At 44.6% G+C, this 18,060-nt stretch overlaps 1 protein-coding gene across 3 annotated transcripts in view; it reads left to right on the forward strand.

The window, feature by feature from the left end:
- Window positions 1-612: 612 nt before the first annotated feature.
- Window positions 613-18,060, forward strand: part of TM4SF20 (transmembrane 4 L six family member 20) — a 107,906-nt gene continuing 90,458 nt past the window's right edge. Inside the window, exon 1 of one of the 3 annotated variants that reach the window (XM_069213498.1) lies at window positions 613-857. In XM_069213498.1, coding sequence (XP_069069599.1) covers window positions 675-857 — 183 coding nt within the window. In that variant the 5' untranslated portion in view covers window positions 613-674. Of the gene's footprint in view, window positions 858-2,795; window positions 3,021-4,966; window positions 5,189-18,060 lie in introns of those variants that run through there. The other 2 variants (XM_069213496.1, XM_069213497.1) reach the window with 2 other exon arrangements.

Genomic DNA, 18,060 nt, shown 5'->3' on the forward strand with positions numbered 1-18,060 from the left:
TCATATTCTGAATGACATTGGCAATGACAGGAGTGGGCTGACCCATAGCCCTCTCCATGTATGCTGACTGAAAATGAGCGGAATATGATTGACGCTTTCGGCACGCTCTAGCAATGCAAAGCCCCTCTGTGCATTATGTATGTTTTATATATTACAAAAAATATGTCAATAAAAGACTACTAAAGCCGTCTCTCCGGCCAGACATAAAAATCAACAAATAACATATGCCAATCTTTGAATGTTGAAGGAAAACCATCCTTTGCTAATCATGTAAAATAAAATGGCAATATGGGGGAAAAAAATGTTGATGGAATAACAACAGGGGATGACTATAATCCATAATGCGTGCGTCATAACAATAAAATATAAAATAGATATCGGCACATCATAAAGTGGGGAAAGGAACGGACAGGCAAGCAGATTTTTCTGTTTCTTTTCCGAACTTTTCTCCTGGCCCAACCCTTAATTGCCATACTATTAAACATGAGTAATTCGCATTGACTGGACCCTGGAGTGCGTGCCATTATTTGGTTACCTATCACGGAAGTATTTCCCAGCCCGCTACACTTTAACCAGCTGGCTGAAAATAAAGAGTAAAGTCTCTCGATGTGTCATTCACAGAGCTTGTACCACAGAGCAGCACTTATTCTGCATCCTTACAGGAAGGTTCCACAATGACCTGCTGCGAGGGCTGGACATCCTGCAACGGGTTCACACTCTTGGTTTTATCAATTCTAGCCATTTGCTTCAACCTGACACCTATTATTATTGACTATAGCGAAGATGGTCGCCTGCTTCACTACCCCACTTCCTGCTACGAGTGGTTCCTTCCAGGGATTCTGGGAGGGGGATTACTGGTAAGTAGCAAACTGTGCAAGATGGGGAGACTGAACTGTATGACTTTTTAAGGTGAAACCTGAATCCGTCAGATTTAATACTGGTCATTTGTAGTCATTTTAAACTAGCTCAATGGCAATCAGTGCACAAAAAACTTTGAATGAAAAGAACGTCATCTTTTTTCGACTCGTGGGTTGCTAAAGAGAGTATAGCTTTTCCTTAAATATGCTGTGCAAGCTGTAAACGTCATGACTAGGGATCATCTCTAAACAAAAACAGTTGTTTGTATTTTTTTGGTCCAAACCCTTCGGACAACAAGTATTTTCTTAGCTGTATTTGTTAAGCTTCGTGGTTAGGCCAAGGCATGTTTTTTTAATACTAGATTATTTGCAAACTGTGAAAGCAAGTCGTTGACTTGCTATTAATTCAGCACGGGTGCTGCTCAAGCCTCATGGAGATGACAACGCGAATTAACCCCTTCGCTGCCAGGCCTTTTCCCCTCCTGTGCCGAGCCTTTTTTTGGCTATTTGGGGCAGTTCGCGCTTAGGCCCTCATAACATTATGTTCACATAAGCTACCGACGCCAAATTTGCATCCTTTTTTTCCAACATCCTAGGGATTCTAGAGGTACCCACACTTTGTGGGTTCTCCTGAAGGAGACCAAGAAATTAGCCAAAATACAGCAAAAATCTCGTTTTTAAAAAAAAAAATGGGAAAAAGGGCTGCAGAAGAAGGCTTGTGGTTTTTCCCTGAAAATGGCATCAACAAAGGGTTTGCGGTGGTAAAATCACCATCTTCCCAGCTTTCAGGAACAGGCAGACTTGAAATAGAAAGCCCCATTTTTCAACACAATTTTGACATTTTACTGGGACATACCCCATTTTTACTATTTTTTGTGCTTTCAGCCTCCTTCCAGTTAGTGACAGAAATGGGTGAGAAACCAATGCTGGATCCCAGAAGGCTAAACATTTCTAAAAAGTAGCCGAAATTCTGAATGCAGCAAGGGGTCATTTGTGTAGATCCTACAAGTGTTTCCTACAGAAAATAACAGCTGAAATAAAAGAATATTGAAATTGAGGTGAAAACAACTGCCATTTTTCTCCACGTTTTACTCTGTAACTTTTTCCTGCAATGTCAGATTTTTGAGAGCAATATACCTCTGCGTCATATGGACTCTTCTGGTTGCGGGGATATATAGCGCTTGTAGGTTCATCAAGAACCCTAGGTACCCAGAGCCAATAAATAAGCTGCACCTTGCAATGTGTTTTCATTCTATACCGGGTATACAGCAATTCATTTGCTGAAATATAAAAAAATGAAAAATAGGTATCAAGAAAACCTTTGTATTTCCAAAATGGCCACAAGATATGGTGTTGAGGAGCAGTGGTTATTTGCACATCTCTGAACTCTGGGGTGCCCATACTAGCACGTGAAATACAGGGCATTTCCCAAATAGACGTCTTTTTTACACACTGTCTTACATTTGAAGGAAAAAATGTAGAGAAAGACAAGGGGCAATAACATTTGTTTTGCTATTCTGTGTTCCCCCATATCTGCAGATAAAAATGGTACCTCACTTGCGTGGGTAGGCCTAGCGCCCGCGACAGGAACTGCCCCAAAACACAACATGGACACATCTCATTTTCACAAAGAAAACAGAGCTGTTTTTTTGCAAACTGGCTAGCTGTGGATTTTGGCCTCTAGCTCAATCGGCACCTAGGGAAACCTACAAAACCTGCGCAATTTTGAAAACTAAACACTTAGGGGAATCCAAGATGAGGTGACTTGTGGGGCTCTGACCAGGTTCTGTTACCCAGCATCCTTTGCAAACCTCAAAATTAGGCCAAAAAAACACTTTTTCTTCTCATTTCGGTGACAGAAAGTTCTGGAATCAGAGAGGAGCCACAAATTTCCTTCCACCCAGTGTTCCCCCATGTCTCCCGATAAAAATGGTACCACAGAGCAGCACTTATTCTGCATCCTTACAGGAAGGTTCCACAATGACCCGCTGCGAGGGCTGGACATCCTGCAACGGGTTCACACTCTTGGTTTTATCAATTCTAGCCATTTGCTTCAACCTGACACCTATTATTATTGACTATAGCGAAGATGGTCGCCTGCTTCACTACCCCACTTCCTGCTACGAGTGGTTCCTTCCAGGGATTCTGGGAGGGGGATTACTGGTAAGTAGCAAACTGTGCAAGATGGGGAGACTGAACTGTATGACTTTTTAAGGTGAAACCTGAATCCGTCAGATTTAATACTGGTCATTTGTAGTCATTTTAAACTAGCTCAATGGCAATCAGTGCACAAAAAACTTTGAATGAAAAGAACGTCATCTTTTTTCGACTCGTGGGTTGCTAAAGAGAGTATAGCTTTTCCTTAAATATGCTGTGCAAGCTGTAAATGTCATGACTAGGGATCATCTCTAAACAAAAACAGTTGTTTGTATTTTTTTGGTCCAAACCCTTCGGACAACAAGTATTTTCTTAGTTGTATTTGTTAAGCTTCGTGGTTAGGCCAAGGCATGTTTTTTTAATACTAGATTATTTGCAAACTGTGAAAGCAAGTCGTTGACTTGCTATTAATTCAGCACGGGTGCTGCTCAAGCCTCACGGTGATGGAGATGACAACGCGAATTAACCCCTTCGCTGCCAGGTCTTTTCCCCTCCTGTGCCGAGCCTCTTTTTGGCTATTTGGGGCAGTTCGCGCTTAGGCCCTCATAACATTATGTTCACATAAGCTACCGACGCCAAATTTGCATCCTTTTTTTCCAACATCCTAGGGATTCTAGAGGTACCCAGACGTTGTGGGTTCTCCTGAAGGAGACCAAGAAATTAGCCAAAATACAGCAAAAATCTCGTTTTTAAAAAAATAAATGGGAAAAAGGGCTGCAGAAGAAGGCTTGTGGTTTTTCCCTGAAAATGGCATCAACAAAGGGTTTGCGGTGGTAAAATCACCATCTTCCCAGCTTTCAGGAACAGGCAGACTTGAATTAGAAAGCCCCATTTTTCAACACAATTTTGACATTTTACTGGGACATACCCCATTTTTACTATTTTTTGTGCTTTCAGCCTCCTTCCAGTTAGTGACAGAAATGGGTGAGAAACCAATGCTGGATCCCAGAAGGCTAAACATTTCTAAAAAGTAGCCGAAATTCTGAATTCAGCAAGGGGTCATTTGTGTAGATCCTACAAGTGTTTCCTACAGAAAATAACAGCTGAAATAAAAGAATATTGAAATTGAGGTGAAAACAACTGCCATTTTTCTCCACGTTTTACTCTGTAACTTTTTCCTGCAATGTCAGATTTTTGGGAGCAATATACCTTTGCGTCATATGGACTCTTCTGGTTGCGGGGATATATAGGGCTTGTAGGTTCATGAAGAACCCTAGGTACCCAGAGCCAATAAATAAGCTGCACCTTGCAATGTGTTTTCATTCTATACCGGGTATACAGCAATTCATTTGCTGAAATATAAAAAAATGAAAAATAGGTATCAAGAAAACCTTTGTATTTCCAAAATGGCCACAAGATATGGTGTTGAGGAGCAGTGGTTATTTGCACATCTCTGAACTCTGGGGTGCCCATACTAGCACGTGAAATACAGGGCATTTCCCAAATAGACGTCTTTTTTACACACTGTCTTACATTTGAAGGAAAAAATGTAGAGAAAGACAAGGGACAATAACATTTGTTTTGCTATTCTGTGTTCCCCCATATCTGCCGATAAAAATGGTACCTCACTTGCGTGGGTAGGACTAGCGCCCGCGTCAGGAACTGCCCCAAAACATAACATGGACACATCTCATTTTCACAAAGAAAACAGAGCTGTTTTTTTGCAAACTGGCTAGCTGTGGATTTTGGCCTCTAGCTCAATCGGCACCTAGGGAAACCTACAAAACCTGCGCAATTTTGAAAACTAGACACTTAGGGGAATCCAAGATGGGGTGACTTGTGGGCTCTGACCAGGTTCTGTTACCCAGCATCCTTTGCAAACCTCAAAATTTGACCAAAAAAACACTTTTTCTTCTCATTTCGGTGACAGAAAGTTCTGGAATCAGAGAGGAGCCACAAATTTCCTTCCACCCAGTGTTCCCCCATGTCTCCCGATAAAAATGGTACCACAGAGCAGCACTTATTCTGCATCCTTACAGGAAGGTTCCACAATGACCTGCTGTGAGGGCTGGACATCCTGCAACGGGTTCACACTCTTGGTTTTATCAATTCTAGCCATTTGCTTCAACCTGACACTTATTATTATTGACTATAGCGAAGATGGTCGCCTGCTTCACTACCCCACTTCCTGGTACGAGTGGTTCCTTCCAGGGATTCTGGGAGGGGGATTACTGGTAAGTAGCAAACTGTGCAAGATGGGGAGACTGAACTGTATGACTTTTTAAGGTGAAACCTGAATCCGTCAGATTTAATACTGGTCATATGTAGTCATTTTAAACTAGCTCAATGGCAATCAGTGCACAAAAAACTTTGAATGAAAAGAACGTGATCTTTTTTCGACTCGTGGGTTGCTAAAGAGAGCATAGCTTTTCCTTAAATATTCTGTGCAAGCTGTAAGCTTCATGACTAGGGATCAACTCTAAACAAAAACAGTTGTTTGTATTTTTTTGGTCCAAACCCTTCGGACAACAAGTATTTTCTTGGTTGTATTTGTTAAGCTTCGTGGTCAGGCCAAGGCATGTTTTTTTAATACTAGATTATTTGCAAACTGTGAAAGCAAGTCGCTGACTTGCTATTAATTCAGCACGGCTGCTGCTCAAGCCTCACGGAGATGTAGATAACAACGCAAATTAATCCCTTCGCTGCCAGACCTTTTCCCCTCCTGTGCCGAGCCTTTTTTTGGCTATTTGGGGCGGTTCGCGCTTAGGCCCTCATAACTTTTTGTTCACATAAGCTACCCACGCCAAATTTGCATCCTTTTTTTCCAACATCCTAGGGATTCTAGAGGTACCCAGACTTTGTGGGTTCTCTTGAAGGAGACCAAGAAATTAGCCAAAATACAGCAAAAATCTCGTTTTTTTAAAAAAAAATGGGAAAAAGGGCTGCAGAAGAAGGCTTGTGGTTTTTCCCTGAAAATGGCATCAACAAAGGGTTTGTGGTGGTAAAATCACCATCTTCCCAGCTTTCAGGAACAGGCAGACTTGAATTAGAAAGCCCCATTTTTCAACACAATTTTGACATTTTACTGGGACATACCCCATTTTTACCATTTTTTGTGCTTTCAGCCTCCTTCCAGTTAGTGACAGAAATGGGTGAGAAACCAATGCTGGATCCCAGAAAGCTGAACATTTCTAAAAAGTAGCTGAAATTCTGAATTCAGCAAGGGGTCATTTGTGTAGATCCTACAAGTGTTTCCTACAGAAAATAACAGCTGAAATAAAAGAATATTGAAATTGAGGTGAAAATAACTGCCATTTTTCTACACGTTTTACTCTGTAACTTTTTCCTGCGATGTCAGATGTTTGAGAGCAATATACCGTTGCGTAAGATGGACTCGTCTGGTTGCGGGGATATATAGGGCTTGTAGGTTCATCAAGAACCCTAGGTACCCAGAGCCAATAAATAAGCTGCACCTTGCAATGGGTTTTCATTCTATACCGGGTATACAGCAATTCATTTGCTGAAATATAAAAATAAAAAAAATAGGTATCAAGAAAACCTTTGTATTTCCAAAATGGCCACAAGACATGGTGTTGAGGAGCAGTGGTTATTTGCACATCTCTGAACTCCGGGGTGCCCATACTAGCACGTGAAATACAGGGCATTTCTCAAATAGACGTCTTTTTTACACACTGTCTTACATTTGAAGGAAAAAATGTAGAGAAAGACAAGGGGCAATAACATTTGTTTTGCTATTCTGTATTCCCCCATATCTGCCGATAAAAATGGTACCTCACTTGCGTGGGTAGGCCTAGCGCCCGCGACAGGAACTGCCCCAAAACACAACATGGACACATCTCATTTTCACAAAGAAAACAGAGCAGTTTTTTTGCAAACTGGCTAGCTGTGGATTTTGGCCTCTAGCTCAATCGGCACCTAGGGAAACCTACAAAACCTGTGCAATTTTGAAAACTAGACACTTAGGGGAATCCAAGATGGGGTGACTTGTGGGCTCTGACCAGGTTCTGTTACCCAGCATCCTTTGCAAACCTCAAAATTTGACCAAAAAAACACTTTTTCTTCTCATTTCGGTGACAGAAAGTTCTGGAATCAGAGAGGAGCCACAAATTTCCTTCCACCCAGTGTTCCCCCATGTCTCCCGATAAAAATGGTACCACAGAGCAGCACTTATTCTGCATCCTTACAGGAAGGTTCCACAATGACCTGCTGCGAGGGCTGGACATCCTGCAACGGGTTCACACTCTTGGTTTTATAAATTCTAGCCATTTGCTTCAACCTGACACTTATTATTATTGACTATAGCGAAGATGGTCGCCTGCTTCACTACCCCACTTCCTGGTACAAGTGGTTCCTTCCAGGGATTCTGGGAGGGGGATTACTGGTAAGTAGCAAACTGTGCAAGATGGGGAGACTGAACTGTATGACTTTTTAAGGTGAAACCTGAATCCGTCAGTTTAATACTGGTCATATATAGTCATTTTAAACTAGCTCAATGGCAATCAGTGCACAAAAAACTTTGAATGAAAAGAACGTGATCTTTTTTCGACTCGTGGGTTGCTAAAGAGAGCATAGCTTTTCCTTAAATATTCTGTGCAAGCTGTAAGCTTCATGACTAGGGATCATCTCTAAACAAAAACAGTTGTTTGTATTTTTTTGGTCCAAACCCTTCGGACAACAAGTATTTTCTTGGTTGTATTTGTTAAGGTTCGTGGTCAGGCCAAGGCATGTTTTTTTAATACTAGATTATTTGCAAACTGTGAAAGCAAGTCGCTGACTTGCTATTAATTCAGCACGGGTGCTGCTCAAGCCTCACGGAGATGTAGATAACAACGCAAATTAATCCCTTCGCTGCCAGACCTTTTCCCCTCCTGTGCCGAGCCTTTTTTTGGCTATTTGGGGCAGTTCGCGCTTAGGCCCTCATAACGTTTTGTTCACATAAGCTACCCACGCCAAATTTACATCCTTTTTTTCCAACATCCTAGGGATTCTAGAGGTACCCAGACTTTGTGGGTTCTCCTGAAGGAGACCAAGAAATTAGCCAAAATACAGCAAAAATCTCGTTTTTTAAAAAAGACAATGGGAAAAAGGGCTGCAGAAGAGGGCTTGTGGTTTTTCCCTGAAAATGGCATCAACAAAGGGTTTGCGGTGGTAAAATCACCATCTTCCCAGCTTTCAGGAACAGACAGACTTGAATTAGAAAGCCCCATTTTTCAACACAATTTTGACATTTTACTGGGACATACCCCATTTTTACTATTTTTTGGTCTTTCAGCCTCCTTCCAGTTAGTGACAGAAATGGGTGAGAAACCAATGCTGGATCACAGAAAGCTAAACATTTCTAAAAAGTAGCCGAAATTCTGAATTCAGCTAGGGGTCATTTGTGTAGATCCTACAAGTGTTTCCTACAGAAAATAACAGCTGAAATAAAAGAATATTGAAATTGTAGGTTCATCAAGAACCCTAGGTACCCAGAGCCAATAAATGAGCTGCACCTTGCAATGGGTTTCCATTCTATACCGGGTATACAGCAATTCATTTGCTGAAATATAAAAAATGAAAAATAGGTATCAAGAAAACCTCTGTATTTCCAAAATGGCCACAAGATATGGTGTTGAGGAGCAGTGGTTATTTGCACATCTCTGAACTCCGGGGTGCCCATACTAGCACGTGAAATACAGGGCATTTCTCAAATAGACGTCTTTTTTACACACTGTCTTACATTTGAAGGAAAAAGTTTAGAGAAAGACAAGGGGCAATAACACTTGTTTTGCTATTCTGTGTTCCCCCATATCTGCTGATAAAAATGGTACCTCACTTGCGTGGGTAGGCCTAGCGCCCGCGACAGGAACTGCCCCAAAACACAACATGGACACATCACATTTTCACAAAGAAAACAGAGCTGTTTTTTGCAAACTGGCTAGCTGTGGATTTTGGCCTCTAGCTCAGCCGGCACCTAGGGAAACCTACAAAACCTGCGCAATTTTGAAAACTAGACACCTAGGGGAATCCAAGATGGGGTGACATGTGGGGCTCTGACCAGGTTCTGTTACCCAGAATCCTTTGCAAACCTCAAAATTTGGACAAATAAACACTTTTTCTTCTCATTTCGGTGACAGAAAGTTCTGGAATCAGAGAGGAGCCACAAATTTCCTTCCACCCAGTGTTCCCCCATGTCTCCCGATAAAAATGGTACCTCACTTGTGGGGGTAGGCCTAGCGCCCGCGACAGGAAAAGCCCCAAAACACAACATGGACACATCACATTTTCACAAAGAAAACAGAGCTGTTTTTTTCAAAGCACCTAGCTGTGGATTTTGGCCTCTAGCTCAGCCGGCACCTAGGGAAACCTAGCAAACCTGCGCAGTTTTTTAAACTAGACACCTAGGGGAATCCAAGATGGGGTGACTTGTGGGGCTCTGACCAGGTTCTGTTACCCAGAATCCTTTGCAAACCTCAAAATTTGGCCAAAAAAACACACACCTTTTCCTCTCATTTCGGTGACAGAAAGTTCTGGAATCAGAGAGCAGCCACAAATTTCCTTCCACCCAGCAATCCCCCAAGTCTCCCGATAAAAATGGTACCTCACTTTTGTGGGTGGGCCTACTGCCCGCGAAAGGAAATGCCCCAAAACACTATCTGGACACATCAAAATTACCAAATACAAAACTACCTGTTTTTGCGGGGGGCACCTGCGTTTTTGGTCCTGGGCTCAGCAGCCTTCTTGGGAAACCGACCAAACCCACACATTTCTGAAAACTAGACATCCGAGGGAGCCCAGTGAGGTGTGACCTGTGTAGATCCCCCAATGTTTTCTTACCCAGAATCCTCAGCAAACCTCAAATTTAGCTAAAAAATCAAAAGTTTCCCACATTTCTGTGTGGGATCACCGCACTGGGACACATTTCATACCACCCAATGTTCCCCTCAGTCTCCCGGTAAAAATGATACCTCATTTGTGTAGGTGGGCCAAGTGCTTGTGAAAGGGAAGAGCCAAAAACATGTCGATATTGAGGGGGAAACAAAGGGGGTCCAAAAGGGCAGTTTACAAAAAAAAACATTTTTAGGCTGACAAGTGCAGCAGAATTTTTATCGGTATAGATGAGACAATGCTGGGTGGTAGGAATTTTGTGGATTCCTGCAGATTCCGGAAGGTTCCATCACAAAAACGTGGGAAAAATGTGTGATTTCCAGCAAAGCTGGAGGTTTGCAGGGGATTGTGGGTACAAAAATGGTGTGGGGTTCATGTGAAACACACCACCCTGGAATCACCCAGATATTTAGTTTTCAGATGTGTCTAGGTCTTGTGGATTTTTCTACATGGCAGCGTCCCAAAATCCATAAAGTGCAGCCCTTACCATTCCAAGTGGGACGATTTTGAGAGTTAGCCAAGCTCTCATGGCCCAAATGTAAAACTAAAACCCAAAATAATCAAATGTCTTCTTGCTTGCTGTGGGATAAGATGTTTTAGATTGGGGGGGAGAGCTGAAAGACTGTTACCCCCTTCAGTTGAGGTGGTGGAGTAACCAGGCCCATATTGGTTGGTAGCCACCACCCCAGACTTTGTGCCCCACCAAGGTGTGGATCAGGGGTAATTGCCCCATCTGCCCACTGGTGGGCAGAACAACTTTGGCCCCATTTATTTGGGGTGGGGGTATGGCCATACCCCCACCCTCTTATTTTTTAACACAAAACTTCCCTGCCCTCTGGTGGGCTTTCTGTCCCCCCTTTGGGGGCAGCTGGGCCTCCCAAGGGGGGCAGATATGGCCAACAGTAATGTGCCCCCATGGGAAGCGACCGTTACACAAGGGGCTTCCCCCTAAAGAAAACACACGCATACCCACCAATCCCTGGTGCCTAAGTGGTTTCTGCCCCCATGGGGGAAGATTGGCATAACAAAAAATTTGTCCCCCAGGGGATCGACCCTTGAATTTTTTTTTATCCCTGGCGCCTAGAGGTTTCTGGGTTTGTGCTACACCTGGGGGCAGATCAGCCTAATAACAATAGGCCGATCGGCCCCCAGAGGGGGCAGAAAAGGCCTAAAATAAATATGTCCCCCCTCCCCACCTTTAAAAACCAAAGAAAAGAAAAGAATTTTTTTTATCCCTGGCGCCTAGAGGCTTCTGCCCCCCCTGGGGGCAGACCAGCCTAATAACAGTAGGCTGATCTGCCCCAGGGGGGGCAGAAATGGCCTAAAATAAATTTGCCCCCTCACCCCCCGGGGAGCGACCCTTGCCGAAGGGGTTGCTCCCCTTGGGTGACATTGCCACAAAAAAAAAGATTCCCCGGTGTCTAGTGGTTTCTGCCCCCCTTGGGGGCAGATTGACCTAACAAAAATCAGCCGGTCTGCCCCCGAGGGGGGGCAGAAATAGTCTAAATACAATGTGCCCCGCAGGAGAGCAACTCTTGGCTAAGGGGTCGCTCCCCACCTCTAAAAAACAAAACAAAACAAACAAAAATTTTTTATCCCTGGTGCCTAGAGGCTTCTGCCCCCCCTGGGGGCAGATCGGCCTAATAACAACAGGCCGATCTGCCCCCAGGGGGGGCAGAAATGGCCTAAAATAAATTTGCCCACCCGGGGAGCGACCTTTGTTTAAGGGGTCGCTCCCCTTCCGTGAATTTGGCGTAAACAAAAAAAACTCCCTAGTGTCTAGCGGTTTCTGCCCCCCTTGGGGGCAGACTGGCCTCATAAAAATAGCCCGAAATGGCCTAAATGTAATTTGCCCCCTAGGGAGCGACCCTTGCCTAAGAGGTCACTCCCCAACTAAAAAACAAAAACAAAAGAAACACAAAAAAAAAATGATCTCTGTGCCTAGTGGATGGGGGGCAGAAAAGGCCTTGAAAAATATTGTCCCCCCCCCCCCCCCCGGGGAGCGACCCTTGGCCAAGGGGTCGCCCCCTTTATGCCAATTTCAAATAATAAATAAATCCCTGGTGTCTAGTGGGTATTTCAAAAGCCGGATTGCTTTACAATCCGGCTTTTGAAATGCTCTGAGAGACTTCAAAGGGAAGGGCTTCCCCTTCCATCCCTGCCTTGGGGGGGTGGGAGGGAAGCCCACAGAGGGAGCTCTAGCGCTCCCTCTGAGCTCAGTGCCCAGGACGTAATGGTTATGTCCTCGGCACATGAGCACTGTGCCGCAGGACGTAACCATTACATCCGCGGCACAAGAAGGGGTTAATTTCTGGACATAAAAGGCATTTTTTGCGCTGAAAACTGGCGCAAGCAGAACCGGACTGGTGTCAAAAACAGCCTTGGAAAAAAAAACGTTAAAACTATTCTCTCGCTCTCTCACTCTCTCTCATACCCCATTCCCGCCTGCTGTAATTACCAGGGGCGAGGGAGGGAGGGAGTGATTGAGGCACCAGCAGCAGTCACCGGGCCTGAAAATCGGCCTCCAAAGACGCCAGCCCCCGAGGAAAGGCCCAGTGGAAAAAACAGTCAGTCTGGACACAGGCACAGTGTCAAACCTTGCCAATCTTTGCAAAGAAGATGCAGTGGGGCAGAAACAGCAAAACACGCCAGCAGGAATCCACTCAAAGGCTGGAACTCTAAAGTAGTGCAACATGGCTTTCCATGAAATCCTAGCACCAAATGAAACCATGCACAAACAATGGACAAGCGAAAAAATACTAGTTTCCACTCGTGTAATATTTTGTGTGTAATTTCTGTTGACATACACACTTTACGTGGCTTACTCTTCATAGCTGTCTCACGAGGAAAGTTGTACTGGATGGTGTGCCTTGTATAAACATTTTATGCAAGACATGGTTTGATCGCTTCTGTGCTTTGACCCAACACTAACTGCTGAAATGGCATTTTTAGTGCAATCACAGGTGATGACATCATCAACATGACTCTTGTTAAAGACAACCTGCACATTTTTTTCATTTCGCACATGGAAATGCCATAAAATTTCATGCAGCGCTGCCATATTTTTTTGTAAATGATGGGTTAGGTTTTAAATATATAAAGGTTAACAAGGGTCCTGATTTCCTTAGAACTGGGCAGTGAAATGTAATGTTGAATGAAATTCTACAGTGCTTCATCGGGCAAGCTGAAAAAAAATACGCAGCTCGATATTTACAAAAAGTCGCTTGTCAATGTCATCAGCTCATCCCAAAAATGCTGTTTTAGCACAATGCTATTAGGCATGTGTTGTGTTTAATAGAAAAGTGGATGACATGTAGCTGTAGAGTTTATTAGAAACAGTGCAGAGCTGCCAGCCAGGAGGCTCCTTCAGCAACAACTGACTCCTCCCACATTCCAAAGTTCCCCACATTCCATGTTCCAACAACATCCCCTAGGCAACCCCACAATTCTAAAGATAAGAATCCCACATAAGAATACAATAGCATGCCATAGGCAACAAGGGTAAACTGCCTTAACACATTTAGGGGGTCATTACAACCCTGTTCCGACAGAAGCACCGCCAACAGGCTGGCGGTGCTTCCCATGGTATTACGACCGCGGCGGAAGTGGCGCGGCCGCACCGCAGGGACCGGCGGTTTACCGCCACTTCATACCCGGCGGTTTTAATCCACCAGGGCAGCGTTGCTTGCAACGCTGCCCAGGGGATTACGAGTCCCCCTACTGCCAGCCTTTTCCTGGTGGTATGGGGAGTTGCGGGCCCCTGGGGGCCCCTGCACTGCCCATGCCACTAGCATGGGCAGTGCAGGGGTCCCCTGACACGGCCCCGTGCAGCTACAGTGAAAAGCGCAACGGGTGCAACTGCACCCGTCGCACAGCCGCAACACCGCCGGCTGCATTTGGAGCCGGGTCCTGTGTTGCGGCCATGATCCCCGCTGGGCCGGCGGGCGGAAACCAGGTTTCCGCCCGCTGGTTCAGCGGAGATCTCAAAATGACAGCGGCGGGAGTGCGGCCGCATTGGCGGCCGCCCGGTGGTCCAACCTTGGCGGGCAGCTTCAGCCGCCCACCAAGGTTGTAATGAGGGCCTTAATTTGCATACATTACAAATGTTAACTATGGAAATAGTATGTTATTCAGGGTCATATGTACTAATCATTCAAACAGCATTTGTACAGCACAGCACTGTCACACCGAGGGGTTTCTGGGCACTGAAGGTGCCAGGTCTCTGTCGAAAACCCAGGTCTTGAGTTCTTTCTGAAGTCCACTAGGGAGGGATCTATTTGGAGGTGGAGGGGCTAGTCGCTTAAGGTCTGGGCGGCAATGTAGAAGAAGGAGTGGTTTCCGTTGGGGCTGTCACAGATGCGGGGGGTGTGTGTGAGGGCGAGTGAGGCAGAGCGCAGGGGTCCTTGATCATGTAGGGCTTTGTAGGCGAGTGTGAAGTTCTTGAACTGGCATCGCTTCTGGATGGGGAGCCAGTGGATGTGTCTGAGGCGGGGGTGATGTGGGTGCATTTGGGGAGGCCCAACATGAGTCTGGCTGCAGTGTTCTGTATGGTCTGGAGTCTTCTGAGGATGTGGGTGGAAATTCCGGCATAGAGACTGTTGCCTGAGTCGAGGCGGCTGGGGACAAGGGCCTGCGTAATGCTTTTTCCGGTGTTGATTGGGATCCATATGAAGATTCTGCAGAACATGGAAAGAGTGTGGAAGTAGGAGGAGGCAACACCGTTGACTTGTTGTTTCATGGTCAGTTGGCTGTCAAGGGTAATGCCAAGGTTGTGTGCATGGTCTGTCCGTGTGGGTGTTGGTCCGAGTTGTGCTGGCCACCAATTGTGGTCCAATACCGAGGTGTTCTTTCCGAAGATCAGTACTTCAGTTTTGTCAGAGTTGAGTTTCAGGCAGTTGTCTGTCATCCATTTGGCTATGTGGGTCATTGCACTGCAGAAGTTGGTTTTGGCTTTAGAAGGTACCTTGGAGAGCGAACCGGTTAGTGGAGTGCCATCTGTGTAGGAGATTATATTGAGTCCGTGGGATCCGACGACGTCTGCAAGGGGGATCATGTAGATTTTGAACAGGGAGTGGCTGAGGGATGATCCTTGGGGTACTCCACACATGATGTCCTTGGGTGCGGAGCTGAAGGGAGGCAGTCGGATGCTCTGTGTGTGTCCTGTAGGGAAAGAGTCAGTCTGCTTGAGGATGTTTTGCAGTATGCTGATGCTGAAGAGTCTGTCGATAAGAGTTTGGTGGGAGATGGTGTTGAATGCTGCGGCGAGGTCAAGGAGGATCAGAGCCACAGTTTCTCCATGGTCGAGGAGAGTTCTCATGTTGTCTGTGACAACAATCAGCGCAGACTCAGTGTTGTGGTTGGCATGAATTCCTTAATGTGAGGCGCTGAGTAGGTGATTTTGTTCCAAGTTTTTGGTGAGCTGTTGGTTGATGGCTTTCTCAAGTACTGTGGTTGGGTAGGGGAGTAGGGAGATTGATCGGTAGTTGTTGATGTCGCTGGGGTCGGCAGAGGGTTTCTTTAGGAGTAGTCGGACCTCTGCATGTTTCCAACTGTCTGGGAAGGTTGCTATAGAGGTGTTGAGGATGTTGATGAGTTCAATGTTAAATGAGTTGGTTCCGAGGTGGAAGAGGTGGTGGGGGCAGGGGTTGGTAAGCCATTTTACATTCACAAACTGTCCAATTTGCAGACTCAGGCAACTTTCAACCACAAAAAAGCAATATTGGTATGTATTAAACCCAAATTGCGATTCAGGAGCAGGTTCTTGAATTATAATTTGGGTTTGCAAATACATACTGATTTGATATTTGGGAAGGGAATGCTTAGGGCATCCCTACCTAATACTGAATCATAATGGAAGGTATGAAGGTTTGCGACTGATATACAGTAGCAAAATGTCATACCGACTGCAAATATTGATAACCCATTTACCAATAGAAAGGGTTTTCCAAGGGATCCCATCCCTTATGTGAATGTAAAAAATATGTTAATATGGAGGCAGAGGACAATGAGACCACTGCATCCTCTTAAACAAACAAAAAACGAAATAAAGAGACTTTTCTTTTTGGCGGTCCCATTTGCTCTAAAGGAAACGGGCAGCATTTAAAACAAAAAATTTGCAATCTCAGACAAGATGGTCTATAAAGGTTCAATTTGTTTGCACACAAAGGCCCTGGTTATTGTGCATCAGAGTTTTCTGGTCCATGCACACACCCTGCTAACAGTAATTACCGGGTATGATGAAGTCCTCAACCTTCATAAGATTTCATCCAGTCAGACCTGCTGGAATTTGAAAGAGGAAGAGAGTGACAAGTGGATATTGGTATGGTAAACAATAAAATAAACAGGTCATGTCCCAAAATTTAAATAGGTGTAATTTATTGTACCTACAAATTTCACTACCACTGGGAGATGGATTTGTTTGGCTGCAATACATTCACCTTTCCTCTGACCCACTAATATTAATCAGGTCGATCGTGTTTTTTTATGTGTAAGACTAAGGCCAATTGTCAAACTCTCAGGGCAGGAGTCTAATCATAACTCGAAAGAACAGAAAATGCCCAAGCCCATGGGTGGTATAAGAGCAAACTGTATATGGATGGATTAAAGTATGCTCAAAATGCTTACATTGTAAATGTAATACTATAATGACCTGTAAAATAAGATATCCATCATAAATCGGTATCCACCTCAAAATTTCCACAACTCATTTAAAGGTAGTGGAATGGAGAACTTTTGGACTTCAGAGGCAAAGTGGGCTGCACTAACTTGCGGACCTCACTGACAGCACCTGCAGTATATGCTGCACTACTTTAAAGCTGGTCCCTTTTCAGTCAGGATACCTAAATAACACCAACCTCAAGGCCAAGGATGGGCTCAGGAAGAGAGGTGCCAGCACATTGATTGTCTTTTCTCCTTGTCTCAACAGACACTTTAGCTGCTGGTGCTCATATTGTGCTCGTGAATATCTCTTTAAAGGGCCCATTTGTTTATCCAAAGCGTTATTGTTAGCAATTACCAGTGACATGCTCCCATCTGTATTTGCAAAACTGTCTCTATCCTCTCACCCACAGGTAAAAAACAGACAGTAACTTATAAACTAAATTTTAGTTTGCATTTCAGAAGTCTGACAATTGGCACAATGACATGCAGTTAGAGCCACCAGAAATAAGAATTTCTGTTGCTGCTGCATTTTCTACATCATAATGGATTTTACCCGTTTACCAGATAATGCACCATATGTTGCATAATTTGAAGATTTCACCCAAAAAATAAATTTGGTTCCTAGTTCCAACCAACCAAAAGTTATTAAATAAAAAGCACTACATATAATCCTGTCCCCATGGGGCGGCTCAGAGTCAAAACTGATTTGCATGTGGCTAGATCCAAACTGGAATGGCATGGCGGGCAAAAAAACTGATGAATTTCACCCAGATCTGTGACTGGGGTGAATATTTGCTTTGTTAAGCATTCTGTCCATCATCTGTTCTTTTTGCATTTGTTGCTCTAAGTGGGAAGGGCATGCCCAGATGTGGGTTTTGTGCTTACACTATGCTACTAGATTCAAGCTAGCCTAGCTGCTGAGGGGTGTTATTCCGAAACTGATCCCAGGATTCTTGTTTCTGGTCCAGGGAGAAACTGGCCTAACAGTTCGGGCTGGACTGTACCCATGGGGAGGAGGGTCAAGACTAATTTGCTTATGGCTCAGTCCAGACTGGAATGGCATGGCAGGCAAAAAAAATGCTGGATTTAATTCAGATCTGTGGCTGCTGGTGAACGCTTGATTTGTTTAGCATTCCGTCCATCATCTTTTATTTTTGCATTTGTTGCCCTAATAGGGAAGGGTATGCCCAGATGTGGGACCCTTGCTCGATATGCCACTGTATTCAAGCTAGCCTGGCTGAAGAGGGGTGATACTCCAAACCCGATCCCAGGATGCTTGTGTCCGGTCCAGGGAACACCTGGCCTAACCGTTTGGACTGGACTGTTCCCATGGGGAGCATGGTCGAGACTGATTTGCATATGGCTGGGTCCAAACTGGAGTGGCATGGTGGGCAAAAAAATGATAGATTTAACTCAGATCTGTGACTGCTGGTGAATGCTTGATGTGTTTACCGTTCCGTCCATCGTCTGTTCTTTTTGGATTTATCTCAATACTTTGCAAGCATGGTGAGTTAGATCTGTCCTTACAATACAATAAGATGTGATTAACACCAAGAGT

Source organism: Pleurodeles waltl, chromosome 11, assembly GCF_031143425.1.
Source record: "Pleurodeles waltl isolate 20211129_DDA chromosome 11, aPleWal1.hap1.20221129, whole genome shotgun sequence".
NCBI classification, from domain to species: domain Eukaryota; kingdom Metazoa; phylum Chordata; class Amphibia; order Caudata; family Salamandridae; genus Pleurodeles; species Pleurodeles waltl.